Raw genomic sequence first — 24085 nt, 5'->3', positions numbered from 1 at the left:
GTTGTCTATTATAAAAAATAATAATAATAAAATAAAAAGTAGACTAAAAGTCGCGGTTACAGTGAGGCATTTACAATGGAAGTAAATGGGGCCAATCCTTAAACATTAAAATAAACACAGTTTCAAAAGTATAGCCACAAAACGTAAATATTACACGTGTTAACATGATTTTAATGTGGTAAAATACTAACCGTTTGTGTGTAAAGTTATATCCAATATTAAAACTTCGTTGTCATGACGACGTAACCTTGATAAACCTTGTAATCTGGTAAACGCTTTTTGCCTGTAAATCCCTGATTTTATCACACGAAAACTCATATTAACACGTATCTTGTGGCTATACTTTTCAAACAGTGTCTGAGTGTATTTTAATGTTTATGAACTGGCCACATTGACTTCCACTATAAGCTGTAAGCAACATCTTTGTCTTTATATATATATATATATATATATATATATATATATATATATATATATATATATATATAAACGAGGGACTTTATGTTTTTCGTTGTAATTAACATTATGCCAAAAATTTTGTCAATTGAGCTTAACTTGCATTGAACCTGAAATATTCCTTTAGTTAAACATAAACATAACACAATAACAGGCAACGATAGTAAGAATCTTCAGATAGCCTATAACATAGAAACAAATATCAAATGAACAACTTATAAAATTAATAAATTTAGATATTCTAAGTTTGTCAATCAAAAATTATAACGCTTTATTTTTAATTTTTTACTTTTAGTTTCACAATAACACATAACGTTCTTAACTGTCGACGTTATATCTTTAGAAATTTCTGTACAGTTTGACAACAGAGGACACATTGACTTTTCTATAGTTTTACAAAAAAGCATATTATTTTCCAGCATCTGTAAACCTAGAAAGCAAAATAGATGTTGTGCAGAACTAACTGCTCAAGTCCAACCGGAAGAAATTTAGAGTTGCACAACAGCACAGCCGTGACGTCATGGCTCATGTGTTATAACGCAAACACAAGGACAGATATAACTGGAATTATTCGTCGGAATTGGTTGATTAAGATGTCACAGAAGGATCCTTGTCAAAAGCAGGCTTGCGCGATACAGAAATGTTTACAAGGTGGATTTGTGTGCTCATGTCAATGAAGATTACAGGCTTTTTGTTTCCTCTGTATTTAACAGTGTGTGTTTGTGTGTTTTGTATTTCAACAGCCAACAAATACATTGAAAGTCGTTGTGAGGATGTGATTCGGGCTATGAGAAAGTGTTGTGAAGTCCATACAGGAGAAAACTCTGTCTGCTGCTCTGGATTTGCTAAAGAACACAAATCTTCAGAGACAAAAACATAACTCTATGTGGACACTGCAATAGTTATTTGTCCAAAACATTGTAATTATGTGTTTATCACAATTATACTTCACTTTAAGTCTTTATGGATACTTTTAAAATAAACCTTTTAAATTAAACCAGCAAGATGCCTTTGGGTGCCAGTATTTATTTAACCCAATAACACAGTTCAGAGAATATGTCCATCACAACTGATTACATCTGAGTATTTATAGTTACTTTGTCTGATATTTCAATAAGCGACACTGAACCCAAGTTGAGATTTCACAAAGCTTAAAAATAAATGCAGAAGGGATTTGAATAGTGAGGCATGTGAAATGCAGATCACATAATGACTTGAAAAGAAAATTGATGAAATATGTCTTCATGTTCCGTGCATTAGCTGTTCTTCAGAAAAAATAACCAGACGTATTTCATAATGATCAATGGTGTTTATCTTTAGAGTGAAAACAGGCAACCCAGAGCAATCGTTTAAATCCTGATCGTCAATTCACTTTTACATTTCTGTCATTCTTAGTTACATAAAATATACAACTTTATATTGACCCTTGGTCTTTGAAATGATGTCCCAATTTATTACAAACTATAAGTAAAATGGGTTTTCTTAATCTGAACATTTGAATGCACTTTTCTCTGTAACCATGACATATTTCAGTAAGTTCAGATATGGGTTCGTAAAAGGGTGTAATTTATTTTGACATATTACATGTTTAAATAAAATCATGACTGTTCAAAAATGGTTCCAAAATGTATAAAGCAAAATGATCAAATAAATGATAACAAAAGTATAACATGGGCATCAAGTACAAACCGAACACAATGCATGTCTAAAAAAAACAATAAAATAATATATTCTAGCATGCTAAAATATATTTCCTGATGAACACATAACTTGCATAAATGTATTAATTAGGCGTGCTGAATTTAATGCAAGCTGCAATATCACACTTCTAAAGCTGTAATCTGTTGTATACATAGTTGGATGACATCCTGCGAGTAGAAGACATAATAATAAAGAGTAAGATGGAGCTCCTATGAAGCCAGACCAAGCAGAAATCCTCCTGCAAAGCCCCCTGTAAGAACAATGTTTTTCTTGACGAATACCTGCACCTGTGGAAAGACAAAATATGACTGTACTTCAGTGCAAGAACTTTGTCTCTGCCTTATATCAGTGAAAATAATCATTAAAATAATGATTCACTTATAAAATATGAAATGTTCCCCTGATGTTATTTTAATAAGGGTGTATCTCACAAAGCATTATGAGTAACTTACAGTTGAAGTCAGAAGTTTACATACACCTTAGCCGAATACATTTAAACACAGTTTTTCACAATTCCTGACATTTAATTGTGGAAAACATTCCCTGTCTTGGGTCAGTTGGGATCACTACTTCATTTTAAAAATGTGAAATGTTGGGGCCTAGGCAGGGGCGGACTGGCCAGCGGGAGAACCGGGACTTTTCCCGAAGGTCCGGCCGCGATAAGCAGAAATGGGCCACCGCGTTATGCAGAACGGGCCACAAAACGGCACTGCGATATGCCGAAGGGGGCAGCGATTTGCCGAAAAGGACAGCGACAGCCCCCCGCCAGTTTCTATGTAAAATCTCGGGCCGATTTCTCTTCCCAGTCCACCCCGGGCAGCTCAGCGAGTATTGACGCTGACTACCACCCCTGGAGTAGCGAGTTCGAATCCAGGGCATGCTGAGTCACTCCAGCCAGGTCTCCTAAGCAACCAAATTGGCCCGGTTGCTAGGGAGGGTAGAGTCACATGGGATAACCTCCTCGTGGTCGCGATTAGTGGTTCTCGCTCTCAATGGGGCACTTGGTTAGTTGTGCATGGATCACGGAGAGTAGCGTGAAGCCTCCACATGCTGCGAGTCTCCGTGGTGTCGTGCACAGCGAGCCATGTGATAAGATGTGCGGACTGACAGTCTCAGAAGCGGAGGCAACTGAGACTTGTCCTCTGCCACCCGGATTGAGGTGAGTAACTGCGCCACCACGAGGACCTACTAAGTAGTGGGAATTGGGCATTCCAAAATTGGGGAGAAAAGGGGATAAAATAAAAAGAATGTGAAATGTCAGGATAATAGTAGAGAGTGATTTATTTCAGCTTTTATTTCTTTCATCACATTCCCAGTGGGTCAGAAGTTTACATACACTTTGTTAGTATTTGGTAGCATTGCCTTTAAATTGTTTAACTTCGGTCAAACATTTTGGGTATCCTTCCACAAGCTTCTCACAATAAGATGCTGGAATTTTGGCCCAATCCTCCAGACAGAACTGGTGTAACTGAGTCAGGTTTGTAGGCCTCCTTGCTCGTGCACGCTTTTTCAGTTCTGCCCAAACATTTTCTACCAGATTGAGGTCAGGCTTTGTGATGGCCACTCTAATACATTTGACTTTGTTGTCCTTAAGCCATTTTGCCACAACTTGAGGTATGTTTGGGGTCATTGTCCATTTGGAAGACCCATTTGCAACCGAGATTTAACTTCCCGGCTGCTGTCTTGAGATGTTGCTTTAATATATCCACATATTTTTCCTACCTCATGATGCCATCTATTTTGTGAAGTGTACCAGTCCCTCCTGCAGCAAAGCACTCCCAAAACATGATGCTGTCACCCCCATGCAAGCCTCACCCTTTCTCCTCCAAACATAACGATGGTCATTATGACCAAACAGTTAAATTTTTGTTTCATTAGACCAGAGGACATTTCTCCAAAAAGTAAAATCTTTGTCACCATGTGAACTTTTTTATGGCAGTTTTGAGCATTGGCTTCTTCCTTGCTGGGCAGCCTTTCAGTTTATGTCAATATAGGACTCGTTTTACTGTGGATATAGATACTTGTCTACCTGTTTCTTCCAGCATCTTTACAAGGTCCTTTGCTGTTGTTCTGGGATTGATCTGCACTTTTAGCAGCAAACTACGTTCATCTCTAGGAGACAGAATGCGTCTCCTTCCTGAGCGGTATGATGGCTGCGTGGTCCCATGGTGTTTATACTTGTGTACTATTGTTTGTATAGACGAACATGATACATTCAGGTGTTTGGAAATTGCTCCTAAGGATGAACCAGACTTGTGGAAGCAGTGGCTTCTTCCGTGCTGAGGTCCACAATTTTGTTTCTGAGGTCTTGGCTGATTTCTTTTGATTTTCCCATGATGTCAAGCAAAGAGGCACTGAGTTTGAAGGTAGGCCTTAAAATACATCCACAGGTACACCTCCAATTCAGTACACCTCCTATCAGAAGTTAATTGTCTAATTATCTAAAGGTTTAATATCATTTTCTGGAAATTTCCAAGCTGCTTAAAGGCACAGTTAACTTAGTGTATGTAAACTTCTGACCCACTGGAATTGTGATATAGTCAATTAAAAGTGAAACAATCTGTTAAACAATTGTTGGAAAAATTACTTGTGTCATGCACAAAGTAGATGTCCTAAACGACTTGCCAAAACTATAGTTTACTAATATTAAATCTGTGGAGTGGTTAAAAAATGAGTTTTAATGACTTCAAACTAAGTGTATGTAAACTTCTGACTTCAACTGTATACTTAATTTATGTACTTACCTCATTAAATTTTGTTCTGACTTCTTTGGACGGCTTGTCTGAATTGAGATTCAGCTGCTTCTTGGCCTTGTTCACATCTTGCTCCACTCTTTTCCAGTCCACTTTAATATAGCCTGTGTGATGAGCAATCTCAAACATAACACAGATTGTTTAGATTTCAAAGCATCACAATATCCATATTTATAATATGCTCAAACACAGTTTTTAAAGTGTACCTGGAGCAAAAAGAAGCCGCCTCCTACAGCTGACGCTGCAACCTTCCCAACTTTCTGAAACAAGTACCCTGCACACCTGAAAGATAAACACACACAAAGTTCACAGCTTCATTTATTACATACACAATGATACACATCTGAACAAATGCAGCAAAATGTCTACAAGAGGCACTGCTTGTTTAAACTGAATTTTCATTTAATAATTTAAATATAATGTATAATTAAGTGACAATTTTGACTGACATTCACACTTTTCTACTTGGTTATCAGGTTTATTTGGTTATCGAGTCTACAGATAAATGGGGCTATCTGGAGGGTCTCCAAAGAATTGCGCCCAATAATGCCATTATAGCACAGGAAAACTTACGTTACTAGGAAACAATTAGCGCATTTACATTCATGATCTTACAGTATTATGCATAATAAGGTCTGGTTTTAAGGTAAAGTTCATTAATGCTTTAAGCAAAAAAATGACTATTTATTTTTTTGTCTGTTAAAGGGATAGTTTACCCAAAATGAAAATTCTCTCATTTACTCACCCTTGTGCCATCCCAGAGGTGTATGGCTTTCCTTCTTCTGCTGAACACTAATGAAGATTTTTAGAAGAATATTTCAGCTCTGTAGGTCCAAGCAAACAGTGACCAAAATTTTGAAGCTCCAAAAATCACATAAAGGCGATATGCACGATGAATGCGAATTGCCAAAAATAAAAGAAGAATGTGAAAGTGAAAGTGGAGATTTATGTTTAAAAAAGACTTGAATTTTTATCTGTTTCTCACACTCACCTATCATATAACTTCTAAAGATATGGATTTAACAACTGGAGTCTTATAGATTACTTTTATGCTGCCTTTATGTGCTTTTTTGAGCTTCACAGTTCTGGTCACCATTCATTTGCACTGTATGGACTTAGAGAGGTGAGATTTTCTTCTTAAAGCTGAAGTATGTAACTTTTCTTTAAAATTATTTCTCCTATCTGAGCTTAATATGCAGCGACAATTGTTAGTAAGCCATTCACGGGTTAATTTTCTCAAATTGTAAGCACTTTCTGTAGCGCTATGAAAATTGCTCTGTTTGTTTTGAGTGACCTGCTTAGACCCACCCCAAAAATGTTACTCAACCAATGGCATAATTTGGGGGTGGGACTATCTCTGTTTGACCAACGGTAGACGGGGCACGTTCAGAAAGCGGTTTTCAAAAATTTTATTTTTGCAATTCCGTTTGGTGGCGCAAAAAATTATATAGTTCAGCTTTAAAATCTTCATTTGTGTTCTGCAGAAGAAAGAAAGTCATACACATCTGGGATGGCATGATGAGGAAATGATGAGATTTTTCATTTTTGGTTGAAGAATCCCTTTAACCCGATGTACCGTTGCATGTAAACACCTTTACTGGTGTTCTTACCAGCTTTTTCAATGTGTTGCATGTCTGTTTACCTTTTGACGTCAAAAGCAGAGAATAACCTGATGATTTCAAATCTCATGTAAACGTGGAATGTTTGCATTCCTTCGTTTCCTCACAAAGATGCTTGCATTTCCTCACAATATTTTGCATATCACTTGATTTTAGCTCAAATTTCTCAACTTTTACATAACAGAGATTCAATCTCGAGTGAGAGATGTGCAGCATTTGGAAACATTCCACTTCGCCCAACAACAACCAAAATATCAGTATTGGTGGCTCTCTAATATAGTTACTCACCAGCCAGTCACTCCTCCAATAGCCAGCTGTGTTGCTACAGAGTACTTCTCAGCAACTGGTCCAGAATTATTTTTACCAAACATTTTGTTCCACCATCTTTGTTTCTTCACATGTTCTGCCAGTTCCATAACATCAAAGGTTTCAGTGTCTGTGAAAACATCATGATGTACATTTATATGTAAGGGATAATGCACAGTCGACCGGTCATTATTGCAAAATAAACCCAGACAGGGTGATCGGGACCCTGACGTGAAGCAGAGCTTATTACTAGTGGTCAACAAATATGGGTTTTTCAATGTCTGATGCCGATATCTACTGAGCAGGTGGACCAAATGCAGAGCTGCTGATTAAAAAAAAACAAATCGATAAAGCATCTTCTACGCACATGGTCCCATCATTCATGTTGTTTGTTGTTGTGTTATCACGAATAAACTCTCCCGTTGTGTATGAGTTTGTGAATGAATTTTGGGATTTTTGTTTCAGTCAGGGACAACGGTCGTGTGGTTGATCCATTCAGTCAGCGTAGTGTGCACTTGGCTAGGCTGGGTTAGCTCAGCAAAGTAAAGACGCTGACTACCACCCCTGGAGTTCGTGAGTTCAAATCCAGGGTGGGCTGAGTGACTCCAGCCAGGTCTCCTAAGCAACCAAATTGGCCCGGTTCCTAGGGAGGGTAGAGTCACATGGGGTACCCTCCTCGTGGTCGCTATAATGTGGTTTGCTCTCGGTGGGGCGCGTGGTGAGTTGTGCGTGGATGCCGTGGAGAATAGCGTGAAGCCTCCTCACGCGCTATGTCTCTGCAGTAGCGCGCTGAACAAGCCACGTGATAAGATGTGTGGACTGATGGTCTCAGACGCGGAGGCAACTGAGATTCGTCCTCCGCCACCCAGATTGAGGCAAGTCACCACAAGTTCTTAGAGCGCATTGGGAATTGGGTATTCCAAATTGGGGAGAAAAAGGGGAAGAAAAAAAATAAGAAGAATGTGAAATGTCAGAATAATAGTAGAGAGTGATTTATGTCAGCTTTTATTTCTTTCATCACATTCCCAGTGGGTCAGAAGTTTACATACACTTTGTTAGTATATGGTAGCATTGCCTTTAAATTGTTTAACTTGGGTAAAACTCTTTGGGTATCCTTCCACAAGCTTCTCACAATAAGTTGCTGGAATTTTGGCCCGTTCCTCCAGACAGAACTGGTGTAACTGAGTCAGGTTTGTAGGCCTCCTTGCTCGCACACGCTTTTTCAGTTCTGCCCACAAATTTTCTATCGGATTGAGGTCAGGGCTTTGTGATGGCCACTCCAATACCTTGACTTTGTTGTTCTTAAGCCATTTTGCCACAACTTTGGAGGTAATGCTTGGGGTCATTGTCCATTTGGAAGACCCATTTGCGACCAAGCTTAAACTTCCTGGCTGATGTCTTGAGATGTTGCTTCAATATATCCACATCATTTTCCTTCCTCATGATGCCATCTATTTTGTGAAGTGCACCAGTCCCTCCTGCAGCAAAGTACACCCACAACATTATGCTGCCACCCCATGCTTCATGGTTGGGATGGTGTTCTTTGGCTTCCAAGCCTCAACCTTTTTCCTCCAAACATAAAGCTGGTAATTATGGCCAAACTGTTCCATTTTTGTTTCATTAGACCAGAGGACATTTCTCCAAAAAGTAAGATCTCTGTCCCCATGTGCACTTGCAAACTGTAGTCGGGCTTTTTTATGGTAGTTTTGGAGCAGTGGCTTCTTCCGTGCTGAGGTCCACAATTTGTTTTCTGAGGTCTTGGCTAATTTCTTTTGATTTTCCCATGTCAAGCAAAGAGGGGCACTTTTTATTTAAATGAAATTCCACACCTGCATTCCAATCTACATCTTGATGTAATCCTTCCCCGTGATCACGCAAGTGTTTTCATGAGCTGAATCAAGATGTAGATTGGAATGCAGGTGCGAAAAACTTTAAATAAAATAGCCTGCTCTTCTCTCGCTGTTGCTTGCATGCTAGTGATTACCCCTCTGCGTGATTTTGAAAAATGTATGACATAATATAAGAAATATTTAAGATTCCACACAATTTTGTGATCAGTAATCAAATAAGTAGATCTGTGACTAACTGTGTTAACTCATTTTGTACAAAAGGACTGGGTTACTTTCATTAAAGCACTTTCACAAGATGCTCTGTTAAAATTCACATGCAGGATCATGATTATATCATAATAATTGGGTTTTGCACAAATTTTTCACTCAAACTGTTATGCTGATACTATCATTTGTAATGAAAAATAAATGATTAAATTAGAAAAATGCAAACACAAGTGGACTCAAACTTCGGAAAATCACATACATGCTTATGTTTTTTTTTTTTTTTTTGGGTGTCGTCACAGCCATTGACCAGGAAAATTAAAAATGGCACTCCATATCAAAAAGGTTGCCAACCCCTGGTCTAAAGGCTTGACATCATTTTCTGGAAATTCCCAAGCTGCTTAAAGGCACCGTTAACTTAGTGTATGTGAACTTCTGATCCACTGAAATTGTGATATAGTCAATTAAAAGTGAAACAATCTGTCTTTAAACAACTGTTGGAAAAATTACTTGTGTCATGCATGAAGTAGATGTCCTAAACAACTTGCCAAAACTATAGTTTACTAATATTAAATCTGTGGAGTGGTTAAAAAATGTGTTTTAATGACTTCAACCTAAGTGTATGTAAACTGCTGACTTCAACTGTAAATAAATACATGGGTATGAATTAATGATTTGAGTTCAAATTATTTTAGAGCGATACAGGATATCGAACACAAGCACTGTATGTAAGAAATGTAGGTTTCCCGGATGAGCGGTCAGTTACACAGTGTGTTCAATGCAATGGTCATCTTTCAGAAATTTTTCACAGCTGAATGCCACGATTGACCAATCAGAATAAAGTATTCCAGAGAGTCATGTTATAAATCATTATAGTGTTTCTTCAACTTCGGGCACTTTCATGTCCAAGGGGTTGATTTTTATTAAAACGAACATATTTCAACTTTTTCCTTTTCTCATTAAAACTGACTTGGAAACTTTTTACCAGGCCTTAATAGTTTATTTTTGATACGTTTCAAATGCCTTTTATGTAAAGATTTTACTGTTTTAGCCTAGTCTCAAGACTTTAAATTTGAACCCTTGTGCTGTGTTCGTTTTGTGCCAACACATTTTGTGTTCCTGGTCAGAAATGACCGGCCCATTAAGATTGTTTATAAATCTCTCATATTGCATATATTATCACAAGATATTACACTGGATCTTTTAATCAATTTCTTTTTTCGTTATTATGACAGGTATTGTACTACTTTTATGAACATATTTAAAATAAATATATATTTTGATTGACAGAAGGATTAACCGAACTGAGCATAACCCGGGCCAGTGGGAGGCACTCCCTGCGGAAAAAATAATAATAATAATTACGAAATAAATTAATAACCACTTGCTTTATCTGAACAAAATACATGTAATTTTAAAGACTAGAATCTGGTCTTTACAATGCATATAGCTGATCGTACTAAATCGTAAATAGTGCTTTTTAATTTGCTGACAAAAATAACTGTTACACGATGCACAAGAGGGCCCTCAACACACGATGTGTGTATTTGTATGTGTGTGTGCAAACACACATCCACATATGTGCTCATCTAAAGGATTGAGATGCTGCTGAACACTTAATATTGTTGTATTTTGTTGTCAACTCCATTCATTTCCAATGACCAGGAACACAACATGTGTAACAAAGTGAAATAAAACCACTAAAATTTAAAGAAAATTTTTTGTGTGTGTTTTAAAATACCATATGTGAACAAAGTCAAGGAATTGTATTCCAATTGGATTAAGTAAAAAAACTCAATCATTAAAAAAAAAAAAAAAAAAAAAAAAAGGTCGCCTGGATCAAAATGAGGGGAATACAATATAAGGGTTAAACTAAGAGAATCCATTTTAAAAATAAAAATGATTACATGTTTAGATCTGATCATCTAAACAAATAGTGAAATAAACATAAATAATTTCAATATTTATTGTGTGAAAATAATTTCAATAAATATTTCAAAAAGTGTGGACAAAAGTGTCAGTAAAAAGCATGCTTAAGATGAAATATGAGACAAGTGATATTTGAAAAAAAAACTCAAGCTGGAAAAATCAAGGTAAATATCACATGTGAGCAGAATATATTATTGGACTTCATTTCAAATCAAGTTGTAATTTTGTCAAATTATACAAAAAGTGTGAAAATATTATTTAATTTGTGATTATTTAGGATACAAAATATTAGCTATGAAATTAGCCATAGCAAGACAATGGAATAGACTATTTTATTACTTAAATGTTAAAAATGTCATTTCCAGCACAGAATTCTATTAAACACAATACAGAATTTGAGATGTGCTGGAATTGACACTGACTGTCAGAAAAATGACATAGATCTCCTATAGTGCATGTACACACACTGTTGGGCATTGCCGGCAGACAAATAAAATAAATAAATAAACTAGTGAGAGTTTGAAAAATGTTTTAATGAGACATTACTTTCAGTCCACAGAGCTAAAAGTGCCCCAAGTGGAAGGAAGAAACAACCATTAATTAAATAAAGCTTCAGTTAATTATAAACCACTAATAGTTTCAACCCTTAAAGAAAAATTTTAACAACTAAATATTAATCATAAAATTCTCCCAAAATTGTCACAAAACACTTAGATTGATTGATTTACCTTGTGTCACACCTTAATGGCACAAGTTAAAGCGACATAAACAGGCTACTTTTATTTTCTGTTTCGGATAGAAACAATCGCCTGATACAAATCATGCCATTCAGGTCAAGGGAAAAGGCAGTTTGAAAAACTTCATAAACATGACAGCTTATGTGCACTGAGTTTGTTCTCCATCCAGTTGGGATTTTCAACTGTTAATAAAGGAATTAGCAGTGAATTGTGGGCGGTCAGTGTCCTTATGGGGCTTCGTTGGCTTGACAGTAACCTTGGCCAATGAAGTGACCTCGCTGCACTCCAGACATAAGCCACACAGAAATAGCACACAACTGCAGCCAAAGTATCGCTTTCAGGACAGATTTGAAGTCAAGAGTCCTCTACACGTTTAAATCAAAGCCTGATTTTTGTTCTGTAACAGACGATAAGAAGCATGTTTTATAGATTTTTATAGATATTTTATAGATAAGTTTTGTAGATTTTGTAGTATACTGGTGTATTTAGGTCTGTAAGGGATAGTTCACCCAAAAATTAAAATCATTTACTCGCCCTCATCCCATCCCAGATGTGTTCGACTTTCTTCTGCAGAACACAAATTAAGATTTTTAGAAGAATATTTCAGCTCTGTAGGTCCATACAATGCAAGTGAATGGTGATCAGAACTTTGAAACTCCAAAATCCACATAAGGGCAGCATAAAAGTACTCCAGATGACTCTGGTGGTTTAATCCATGTCTTCTGAAGTAATATGATAGGTGTGGGGGAGAAACAGATAAAAATGTAAGTCCTTTTTCCTTCACTTTCACTTTCTCCTTCTGTTTTCGGTGATTCAAAAATGTTTGTGCATATCGCCCCCTACTGGGCAGGGAGGAGAATTTATGACAAAAATTCACTTAAATATTGATATTTTTCTCACCCAAACCTATCATATAGTGTCTGAAGAATTGGATTTAACCACTTGAGTCATGTGGATTACTATTATGCTGCCTTTATGTGGATTTTGGAGCTTCAAAATGTTGCCACCCATTCACTTACATTGTATGAACCTACAGAACTAAAATATCCTTCTAAAAATCTTCATTTGTGTTCTGCAGAAGAAGGAAAACATACACATCTGGGATAGCATGAGGGTGAATAAATGATGAGAGAAAGTTCACCCACAAATGAACAATCTCTTTAAGACACCTGATCTTGTTTGCCTTTCAAAAGTTTTAACAGTTCTGGTGCCAATCATGAAGAAACATTCTCAAGCAAGACCTCACACTGAATTTATAAAAAAAGAATCTAATTAAGTCCTGATTTCTGTTTTATAGGTTTGATTAAAGAAATGATAAGCAAAATCACTGGAACAACATGGGCATCGCTTTTTTTTTTTCTTTTTAGTTTCACTTTCTCTGGCTATTTCCACATATAGACCTATATTCCTTCCTAAGCTGAAAGATGCTAAAAGTCTTTTAGGTAGCATTTGCTGCTTCGGAAGAGACATCTAGAGCTTCTCTTATATAAGAACATAAATAAAGATCTAGAGGAGTGTGTGTGGGTAAGATGACTCACAGCACAAACATTAATTGGTTTGGCATGTGAATTTCTGTACGTGTGTTAAACTCTTCCATGTTTCAACTTGAATTCAATTGAGGAGAAACACGTTTCATCGCTTAAACTACAGTATTTTGATGCGCAGTTTGAATACATGTAGAAGTTGAACTGACTCACTGACAGCAGACTGAAAGACGCTCGTGCATGTGAGATGCGTATTCACTCGCAGCTCTGACGATGAAGTGAGGGTTTGGTTTTATTGAGAAGTCAAACAGAGAAATTAAATTGTATTCATCTTATTTAAATGTGTATAAAGTGGCAAAAAAAGAGCAGATGCTTACCTTCCTTCTCAGCCATTTTCCCTGCGGTTTCTACACGGACGATATTCCAGTGCGCACCCTGTACGTCACGTGACGTCTGCAGGGTGTTTGGGTTTTATTTGTTTGTTTGCTTGCTTGTGTTTTTTAGGGATTTATTTATGTTAGAAATTGCAAATATGTAAAGGAGGCGGCATTTCAAGTCACAACATATTTTTATTTTTTTAACAAAGATATATCCATGAAATATACAATATACCAGCCAAAAGTTTAGATACACCAACTTATTCTTTATTATAACTTTTCCACATTTTAGAACTGTAGTAAAGTTATCAAAAAATATGAAATAACACAAAGGGAAGACTTACAATTATGTATTGTGTAGAAAATTTTTTTTTTTTTTTTTAAGTGTCCATCCTTTGTCTACAGCTCTGCATACTCTGGTCATTCTGTCAACCAATTTCAGAAGGAGCATCCTCAGATGCTTTTATACTGTATTAATGAAGGAATTTCCATCTACACTGGACACATGTTGGCAATTTATCCTTCAGTATCCAGTACAACTAAATAAAAACAGAAATAACTTGTTTGTTTAGAAATTCAAACATGGACTTATTTGTCTACAAAACATTTTTCAAGCATTTAAACAGATTCGATAAGTGAATGGGGTTTCAAGGTCATGAGAAAGAAAAGTCAGCTAGTTAATATAAAATGGAACAAGGATGATAATAAAACCATACTTATTTTGCACAAAAAGGCTGCACAAAATTGATAGATATTTTGAACCTCTACAGGGTTTTCTTTACACGTTCTCTGTTATTAAGCTGATGTAATGTTCTACATCAGAGTTTCCAACGTTTTTTTTTTTGTTTTTTTTTGTCATTTATTTGACATATTACTTTAGATTTCTAGTATTTTCTAACCTATCAATAAATGTAATGAGCAAGACATTTAATGGTTTAATAATTTATTTTCCATATGTACTATCATATCGTCTTTTTTCATTTTGATTTACACGTTTTATTTAAAAAAGAAAGCAATTTTCATGTATTTCAATACTGTAGGAAATATATACTTTTAACATTTTTCTTAGCATTGGCTTTCCTCCAATATCTCAAACGGCCTGCAGTTTTATCATCACCTTTAAGGGTTTTTCTGGGGTTTGTTAGGAAATGTCTAAAACAACCTAAAAAATACGTCTTCCAGATATTAACACACATATCATATAGGTGTCTGGATGGTGTGTTATCAGGGTGTTAATTAAATAAATAAATGTTTGTGTATCTATGTCTGTATTGACGTATGTATTTGTATTTATGGAATTTTGTGACGTGAACCATTTTTATTTTGTAATCAACAAGCATTAAATGCTAAAATTCATCAAAACATTTATGTTACTATATTTTTAATTATATGTGTAAGCATGCATGTATTTATTTAATTACAATGGAATTTTGTGAATGGAATTTGATATTTGTAATCAATAAACATACCTCATTGTTTATATTATTACTGTTATTATTATCATCATCATCATCATTATTATCTAAAAATGAGTAACCTTCAATATGTAGACATTTTAACCCAGCATTGTACATTTTAATAATTCTACACATAACTAATTAAAAATATGTAGTGCTTGCACTACAAAATGTACACTTTTTATGTTTGACTTTAATAATTTAGCATTATTGTTTGAGTTTATACATATAATCAGCTATTCACTTAACAATAAACTGTCATTCAACTTAAATTGAATTAAAAATATTTGCCACCTAAACTCAAAGTAGTGTCAGGTAACTTAAAATATTGTCCCAACTACTGTAGCATGACAGATAAATATTCTGAATATTTACTATGGTACTAGAAAATGTTTAACCAAATATGTCTAATTAAACAAAACTTGTTAAGTCCACATGACAAAAAAAAAAAAAAAAAAGTTTTGTCAATTATTTTGTTGACTTAACAAACCTCTTAAGTTGAAATATTTTTATTATTATTATTATTATTATTATTATTATTAATGTAACTTGACAAAGTTACAACGTTTTACTGTATAATACTGTAAAAAAAAACTGGTAACACTTTACAATAAAGTGCCATTTGTTAAAATTAGTTAACAACAACAGTTAATATTATTTAACAATGAACAACACTTTTACAGCATTTATTAATAATGGTTCATGTTAATTACAACATTAACTAATACATTTTTTAAAATCTAAAGTTGTATTTGTAAACATGAATTAATGCAATATGAACTAACATGAGCTAACAATGAACAATTGTAATTTTATTAGCTAACAGTAACAAAGCTTAATAAATGCTGTAATAAATACATTTTTCATTGTTAGTTAATGACATCTAATGCATTAACTAATGTTAACAAATGGCACTTTATTGTAAAGTGTAACCAAAAAAACTTTTCTCAAAGATGTTTCAGTAAATTAAAGATCCACTCACCTAAATTCATTCAGTAATCTTTAACTCTTTTTTAGCAGTTATTAACCAAGTTTAGGACTTTCAATGTGACTGTATCAACCTTGAATTTATCCAGTGTTTCACGCTGGATTTCACTTGTCTTGTTGGATTCATCTTTTCTTGTTGAATAATTCATGTGATTGAATCTTTGGAAGATTCTGGAGATTCCAGAGAGTGATGCTGTTCACAGTTACAGCAAAAGGTTCAAAGACAATTACAGTGTAAATTTAGTATCAAAATGTGTCTACAATAATGAAATGAGCTGTGTATATCATGGATTATAAAGCATAATATTATATAGTACTGGTCAGTCCAATCATGTGCTAGTCAGAAAGAAAGAAAGATGAAAGAAATTCACAGATACCAAAAAACATTTCTAGTTTTTTATTTTTAACATTATACATTAAATCTTTCATGAAAATAAAGTTCCAAAAAGGGGGTTTCATAGCAATGCAATAGAAGGATCATTTTGGTTCCCCAAAGAACCTTTCAGCAAAAAATACACATTTTTGAAGAACCTTTATCAACCACAAAGATCCTGTTGTGAAATGGGATGGTTCCATGGATATTAAAGGTTCTTCATGGAACCATCCATACATGCTGATAAAGTGTATCCAGTAGTTGAAGCCATCATGTTGAAGAGTGTGAAATCTTTACTGACCCAGTAATCAGATGTAGCTGCATTTTGATAGCAAACAGATTCTACACTGAGTACTGAGTGAGCAAATGACATCAGTGCAGTCCATTTTCTCATTCATTCAAAACTGCATATGTAACAGAAAAGAAAATGAATTACAACAAACGATGCAGGTAGATTTCATTTTCATTGCCCACAACATGCAATAATTGTGTCATAATTTATTTATTTTTGTGTCAAATATTTAACAGGGAAAGTTGAAAATTCCTCTGATATTAATCCACTTTGACTAAGTCATGAATGTATAATATCTAGTCAGCTTTTTCTATAGAGCTCTTCAGCAAAAATGAAACTGATGGTGTTTGTTGGGGGGAATACCATGTCCTTATTATGCATGCAAAGTGCAAGGTTATTTCCCAAAAGAGTCCGCTTGCTGGATACAAACTCTACAGAAAGTGTAAACTTAATTGGTTAGTCTCAATAGTTTGGACATAGATGTAGAATTTTTGCACAAGAAACATTGTTTATGATGTTCATATGGCATTCTCCATGAAAGATTTTTACCATTGTTCACACACAATATGTTACAGTTGCTGCAAGTTTGTTTTGCTGGAATCAAAAGGAATCAAAGCTGCAAATTATATAAAAACTAATTTTACACTGTTGTTTCTGGATGTACAGGTCACTTAGTCCATCTTGAAAGTACTTACTTCATCTTCGAGGGTGTTTTCATCTTCATCCGTGTTTTTTTCCCGAATATGTTCTTGCGTGCCTCTGAGTTCTCTAACAGACCTGTTGAAGCACTAACAAAGAGGTTTGTCGGCTCAGAAGCGTACCTGCAGTTTCCAATGATCTCCTCACTTGACGGCTCACACAAACTGTCGATTGCTCCACATCCTTCCTCCTACTGTAGTCTACTCCGAATTCTAAGAATACAGAAAAAAAGTGACTTCCTCGCTTGCTGAAGAACTTCGCAGCATGTTGTGTCTGCATGTCGGAGACCACTGTGCTCCTCTCTTCGTCGTTTAGAGAGTGTGTAGGGCGTTCGGGTGGCCAGGGTTTATCAGTAACCCTCTATAAATTCCCCCTGGGTCTGTCCCTTCACCTGGCTGGGAATTGTGTGTGTTAGTCACCTATAGAAGGGACAGTCCCTGTAGATCTCAAAGCTTTCAACAAGCACCATCTCGCAGACAATACTCTGGACAAGGATCTTTTGTGCACTTGAAGATTTTGGATGAATATAGAAATAATGATTCAATCTGTCATAGTAAAGCCCAGTTTTTCATGTGGAGCTGGGAAAGTCCATGCTTTGTCATAAATCAGTTTTTGCATGTGTATTTTTTCTTTTTTATCTAAAACAATTTTAGCTGTTTGAAAAATGTCGTTGTTCTGTAATATCAAGAAAATAAGAGAAACATTTTAGGTCTCAAGATTGAAATATTTCAGTTCACAAGTGAGATTATATTGGTCTTGATCATGATGTCCATTATTACACAATAAAGTTGTTGTTAAACAATAGAAGACATTTGAGTACAAGATATAGCAAAATTATATAAAGGAAAAATATAACTGCACAACTCAAATTATATATCTTAATATAACTCTCTATATACAGTATATATTCAAAACAAATATTAAGATTGTTTTCAGTTTCATAACAAATTTCCATCAAATTGAATTGTGTAATCTTTAACGTAATGAATAAATATAATTACTAAAATAATTAATCATTTACTTAAAAAAAACTGAATATTTAGTTTAGTTTTATACATCTCATGCAGCAATTTGTGCTGATTTTTTTTTACTTGTTTAAAAGCAAGTGATGATTAAATTGTATTAAAAGAATAGTGGAACATCTTTTATTAATTGTAGATGCAAAATAGATTTTTAGTATTATTTATTAACAAAAAGTGATTACCTGTTAAGTGATTTGTTACCTTAAGGAGCTTTTTCTACCTGATCTAGCCCTTAACATCAGTTTTGTTGCTGTAACCTATAACGTTTTATTTATTTTTTTGGTTGAAATAAACTAATGATAACCTCTTATTTTGGTAGATTCAGTGATGTTAAATAATATTTTTTACTTAATCTAGTTCATTTAGATGTTACCCCATGAAGCACATTTTTTTATGTTACCTTTTTTTCAGTGCAGAAATCAAATGATATGGATGCATTCACATCATAAACAAATTTATTTATTCTTGAAAAGATAAGAATATGTTGTATTATTTAAAAACAACTAATATACACAAATAAATACTGTTTTACAATTTAAAAGAAAATATTCACAATGATTAAAACTTATCAATACTTTTTTTATTATATATTATTTTTTAATATTGAAATTAGTACATGATTTCACAGTTTTCTGTTTTTATTGGATTAATTTCATTGTGCTTTAAAGAGATAATGAGCTACATTATTTTTCATTCTCATTTGTGAAGAAATTAATTATCATTTCATAAGCAATTTTATTATAATAATTTCATTATCATAATCAGCTTATTTGTTAGTGATACTATTAATTTAAACTTCTACATGCACTATGAATCTTGAACATTTTAAAGCTAATACATGACACAACAGAAAAGTTTTGGGTGGTGGGGGGTGGGGGGGGGAGTTTGGATTGATTTATAAGATAAGAACCTATATGTGTTACAGATTATAAACAAATGTTTTTTTTTTTTTCCTAATGTGTGTCTGTTCATGGAACTTAACCTGATGTGATGTGATGTGAAGAGCACTTTCAATGTTCTCTCATATTGAACAGAAAGAAAAGCATGTGAAACAGTTCTGTCTAATGGCAGACGTGTGTGAGAACATTACCTCATTCTGTATCTCATGTTCATGATACTTATTCGACCTTTTGTAGATTCTGCACTGATGTCATCATTTTGCTCAAATCAAACCTTAACTGTCCCTTTTAAGGTTCCTATTTGCATAAACATTTTGGTGAATCATAAAGGACCTTGCTATCTAAACGAGGGAGTGTGGCATACAGGAAGTCGACGCAAAGTTTGCGAGTGAGGCGTACAGGAAATCAGTGCAATTTTCATCACCACCCATCATGCTTACTTGTAGGCGGGGCCTTTTTTGTTTACTTGCGCATTGTCTTTGATGTTGCCTCGGAGAAAGGACATTAATAAAGTCAAACAAAGTCTGGTCACTTCCTATTCTATCTGTACCACTGAACAGATCTCCATTTATGACAGATGTCTGGAAAACATATTGCCAAGAATTACAAATAAGAACCGCATTCAGTAGAATAGAATCCAAAATACTGTTCTAAAACTTTTCAACTTTTTTCTTTTGTTATTCACGATATTTTTTGTTTACATTGGCTGCATTTAAATACAATTGGGCTGTATGGACATTAGTTTATCCTATGTTTAGAAAAAAACAAAACAACACAACAAAGGTGGAAGTGAAGAAGCTGTTTCAGGTAAAGTGGGCAACTCAACTACCCTCAAACTTTCTCAGCTCAAAAGTATAGGGGCAGATTTGTGGTTTCAATGAATCTATATTGGAAAGCAAAGAAGAAGGACAAACAGTGTATTCTCCCCACCCCAGAGGAGCCAGTGCCAGTAAACTCACTGAAGGTAATCTTTACTGTTGGGATAACTGACCTCCCACAAGTTACAAAGATATGAGCTTGTTTGTCTTTTCAAAAGTAGCATCTGCAGCCAAATTCACTTGTTAAAAGCTTGTGAAGTGCTTATGAGTTCTGACACTTCAGGTATAATATTTATCCCATATTGTGAGTTATAGACTATAGGTGAATTTTAAAGCTAAAAACTGTATAAAACTGTAATCCTATAATTTACTTGCAAAACCTTTTTGTTTTTGCATATTATTTTGTTTGAAAGGTCTCCACACTTAAAACAGCAGTGTGTAATGATTGCAGAATTGGCAGCATTTTATTATTATTATTATTATTCCTATGAATACATAAAAGGATTTAATACTTGTACTGATTTTTTTAAACAATTTAATCTGTTTTTAAAATATTATTTCTTAATTTTATTGTGATTATTACACTTACATATAACTGTTTTTTTTTTTTTAAATAAAATATAATAGAACAAAATTAAATAATACAAATGTATTTTTTTCCAATTACATTTAGTGTTTATTTTAGTGGTTATAAATAAAATAAAATAGAGTAAAATATTATTGTTCATCTTGGTGGTTGTGTCTTATGATGTTGGAATGTTCCCTGTCTTGTACTGTAAATTTGCAATAAAATAAATAAATACAAATAAAAAAATGAAATAATAAAATGTGTCTTTTATCCCCCAATCACATGTAGTGTTCATCTCGGTGGTTGTGTCTTATGGTGTTGGAATGTTCTCTGTCTTGCTTTGTAAAATGGCAATGCAATGCAATGCAATGTAATAAAATAATAAAATATCATAAAACTGTTTAAACTAATTGCTGATAACACATCTATGTTGCAAAAGAGCAAATTAAAATGCAATAATAATTCTAATACATTTGACAATAATTTTTGACAGGATAAAGCTTGAAATGGTTACAAAACTGGAAAAATTAAGGTTAATTAAATCTTTTTTTATTTCTGGGAATGGCATTTTGAACTTTTTATGTCAGTTTTATTGAAAGTTCTATTTAGAACGACTTACAGTATTGCTCTCCCTTCAAAGTACCCTCAGAAGGTATCATACACCATTTGAAACACATGGAATATCTTCACTGGCCAGAGCTTAACACTCACTTAAATCTTTTCATGCTTTTGCATACTTGAAACAGTCTGTTATCACTTCTGTGTCAATCTCTGATCCAAAAAATCCTTTTGAATGTATTATTCATATACTGTATATTTAAAGCATTCAGCAACTGATATTCAATTGTGTTTTCAAACCGTTGATATGAAACATACTGCGTAAAAATGTAAATGTAAAATGTCCAGGAAGAAAGTACATTCTTTTCTATTATGACACACTTTTATGAAACACTGATATTTGTCATGTAACCCTTGGAATTTTTAGCACAAGTGCAAACCCTCACATGCACCTATACCTCCCCACAGCAATATGGATTTTGATATATGCAATGCGAGTCTTTTTCTGTCCCCTACTGATGCAAGTTGCTGAAATTATTGCGCGTCCCTTAGATTAACCGAGAAATGTTGCTCTGAAGAGATCACTAGATGACTTGGACACAATGACATCACTTAGCTTCATGAGTAAAGCTTCAAAGCCTGAACATACAGTTGAAGTCAGAATTTAACATACACCCTAGCCAAATACATTTAAACTCAGTTTTTCACAATTCCTGACATTTAATCGTAGAAAACATTCCCTGTCTTAGGTCAGTTAGGATCACTACTTTATTTTAAGAATGTGAAATATCAGAATAATAGTAGAGAGAATGATTTATTTCAGCTTTTATTTCTTTCATCACATTCCCAGTGGATCAGAAGTTTACATACGCTTTGTTAGAATTTGGTTGCATTGCCTTTCGTTGCATAAATTGTTTAACTTGGGTCAAACATTTTGGGTAGCCTTCCACAAGCTTCTCACTATAAGTTGCTGGAATTTTAGCCCATTCCTCCAGACAGAACTGGTGTAACTGAGTCAGGTTTGTAGGCCTCCATGCTCACACACACTTTTTCAGTTCTGCCCACAAATCTTCTATCAGATTGAGGTCAGGGCTTTATGATAGCCACTCGAATACCTTGACTTTGTTGTCCTTAAGCCATTTTGCCACAACTTTGGAGGTATGCTTGGAGTCATTGTCCATTTGGAGGTCCCATTTGTGACCGAGCTTTAACTTCCTGGCTGATGTCTTGAGATGTTGCTTCAATATATCCACATAATTTTCGATATAGGACTCGTTTTACTATGGATATAGATACTTGTCTACCTGTTTCCTCCAGCATCTTCACAAGATCCTTTGCTGTTGTTCTGGGCTGGATCTGCACTTTTCGCATCAAACTACGTTCATCTCTAGAAGACAGAATGTGTCTCTTTCCTGAGCGGTATGATGGCTCCCTGGTCCCATGGTGTTTATACTTGTGTACTGTTGTTTGTACAGATGAACGTGGTACCTTCAGGCATTTGGAAATTGCTCCCAAGGATGAACCAGACTTGTGGAGGTCCACAGTTTGTTTTATGAGGTCTTGGCTGATTTCTTTTGATTTTCCCATGATGTCAAGCAAAGAGGCAGTTTGAAGGTAGGCCTTAAAATACATCCACAGGTACACCTCCAATTCAGTACACCTCCTATCAGAAGCTAATTGTCTAAAGGCTTGACATCATTTTCTGGAATTTTCCAAGCTGCTTAAAGGCACAGTTAACTTAGTGTATGTAAACTTCTGACCCACTGGAATTGTGATATAGTCAATTAAAAGTGAAACAATCTGTCTGTAAACAATTGTTGGAAAAATTACTTGTGTCATGCACAAAGTAGATGTCCTAAATGACTTGCCAAAACTATAGTTTACTAATATTAAATCTGTGGAGTGGTTAAAAAAAAAATGAGTATTAATGACTTCAACCTATAAGTGTATGTAAACTTCTGACTTCAACTGTACTCTTGTTCATTCAAACTCAGGGTGCATTTTGAATGATGAGAGCAAAGCGAAAGTACTAAACAGTGTAAAAAGGGAAAATAATATGAATAAACAGAAGTCCCTAAAATTATACTAAAGCCACATTTATAGTGACATAATTAAATACCCAAATTAGGCACATCTTATTAAATAATATGTGTAAATTAGATATGTGACATTAACTGTTTACATTTACATTTATGAATTTGGCTTTCATTCGAAGCGACTATTGTATCAGTTTGTGTGTTCCCTGGGAATCGAACCCATGATCTGTGACATTATCTGTTTACACTTTATAACATATGAAAATTAGGTACAGTTTATTAAATATTAGTTTATAGTGACTTTATATGTTTACACTTAATAAAATATGCAGATTAAGCACATATTATTAAATATATATTTATTAAATATTAAAAATGATCCGTTTACTCCTAATAAAACAATACATTTTAATTAATTTTAATCAAATCTGTTTACACAATAAAATATTCAAATTAGGCACATCTTAATAAGTATGCATTTTTAGTGACTTTATCTGTTTACATGTAATAAAATATACAAATTAGGCACATCTAAAGTATGCCTTCATAGTGGCTTAATCATTTACTCTAAATAAAATATGCAAATAAGGCAAATCGTATTTAATATGCATTTATGGTAGCACGATCTGTTTAAACTTAATAAAATATACAAATTAGGCACATTTTGTTAAATATTAAATATTAATAAAAGGTCACAACTTATATAAATATATATGTTTTAATGTGAATATTTAATTGGTAAATGTCAGGCTCTTCTGTCAAAAAGTTGTTTATTTAACAAAATATTTAATAAAAAACTTTGTGCGTATAATGAATCATGCTTTTCTCACATTTTAAGACAAAATTGTCCATAAAATGCCAAGAATTTTTTTTTTCCCCCAGTCAATTCAGCAATATCAACACATCACAACAAAATGTCAAAGCATAGCAGGAGCACACTGTTCAAGCAAAACATTTCAC

General features: G+C 34.3%; 2 protein-coding genes across 2 annotated transcripts; one reads left to right on the top strand and one right to left on the bottom strand.

Annotated features, from left to right (window-relative positions):
- The first annotated feature begins 961 nt into the window (after positions 1-961).
- cmc4 (C-x(9)-C motif containing 4 homolog (S. cerevisiae)) lies at positions 962-1865 on the top strand. Its single transcript, XM_051680217.1, has 2 exons — positions 962-1107; positions 1200-1865. The coding sequence occupies exons 1-2, from the start codon at positions 984-986 to the stop codon at positions 1334-1336; spliced, it is 261 nt and encodes an 86-aa protein (XP_051536177.1). The 5' UTR covers positions 962-983; the 3' UTR covers positions 1337-1865.
- A 136-nt stretch (positions 1866-2001) lies between these two features.
- On the bottom strand, positions 2002-13466 carry LOC127430448 (FUN14 domain-containing protein 1-like). Its single transcript, XM_051680215.1, has 5 exons — positions 13417-13466; positions 6818-6965; positions 5117-5192; positions 4902-5030; positions 2002-2444 (listed from the first exon to the last, which is right to left on the bottom strand). The coding sequence occupies exons 1-5, from the start codon at positions 13430-13432 to the stop codon at positions 2367-2369; spliced, it is 447 nt and encodes a 148-aa protein (XP_051536175.1). The 5' UTR covers positions 13433-13466; the 3' UTR covers positions 2002-2366.
- Positions 13467-24085: the final 10619 nt, after the last annotated feature.

Source organism: Myxocyprinus asiaticus, chromosome 40 (assembly GCF_019703515.2).
Source record: "Myxocyprinus asiaticus isolate MX2 ecotype Aquarium Trade chromosome 40, UBuf_Myxa_2, whole genome shotgun sequence".
NCBI classification, from domain to species: Eukaryota; Metazoa; Chordata; class Actinopteri; order Cypriniformes; family Catostomidae; genus Myxocyprinus; species Myxocyprinus asiaticus.
The sequence above is the reverse complement of the archived record's forward strand: the minus strand, read 5'-3'. Positions and strand labels throughout refer to the sequence as shown.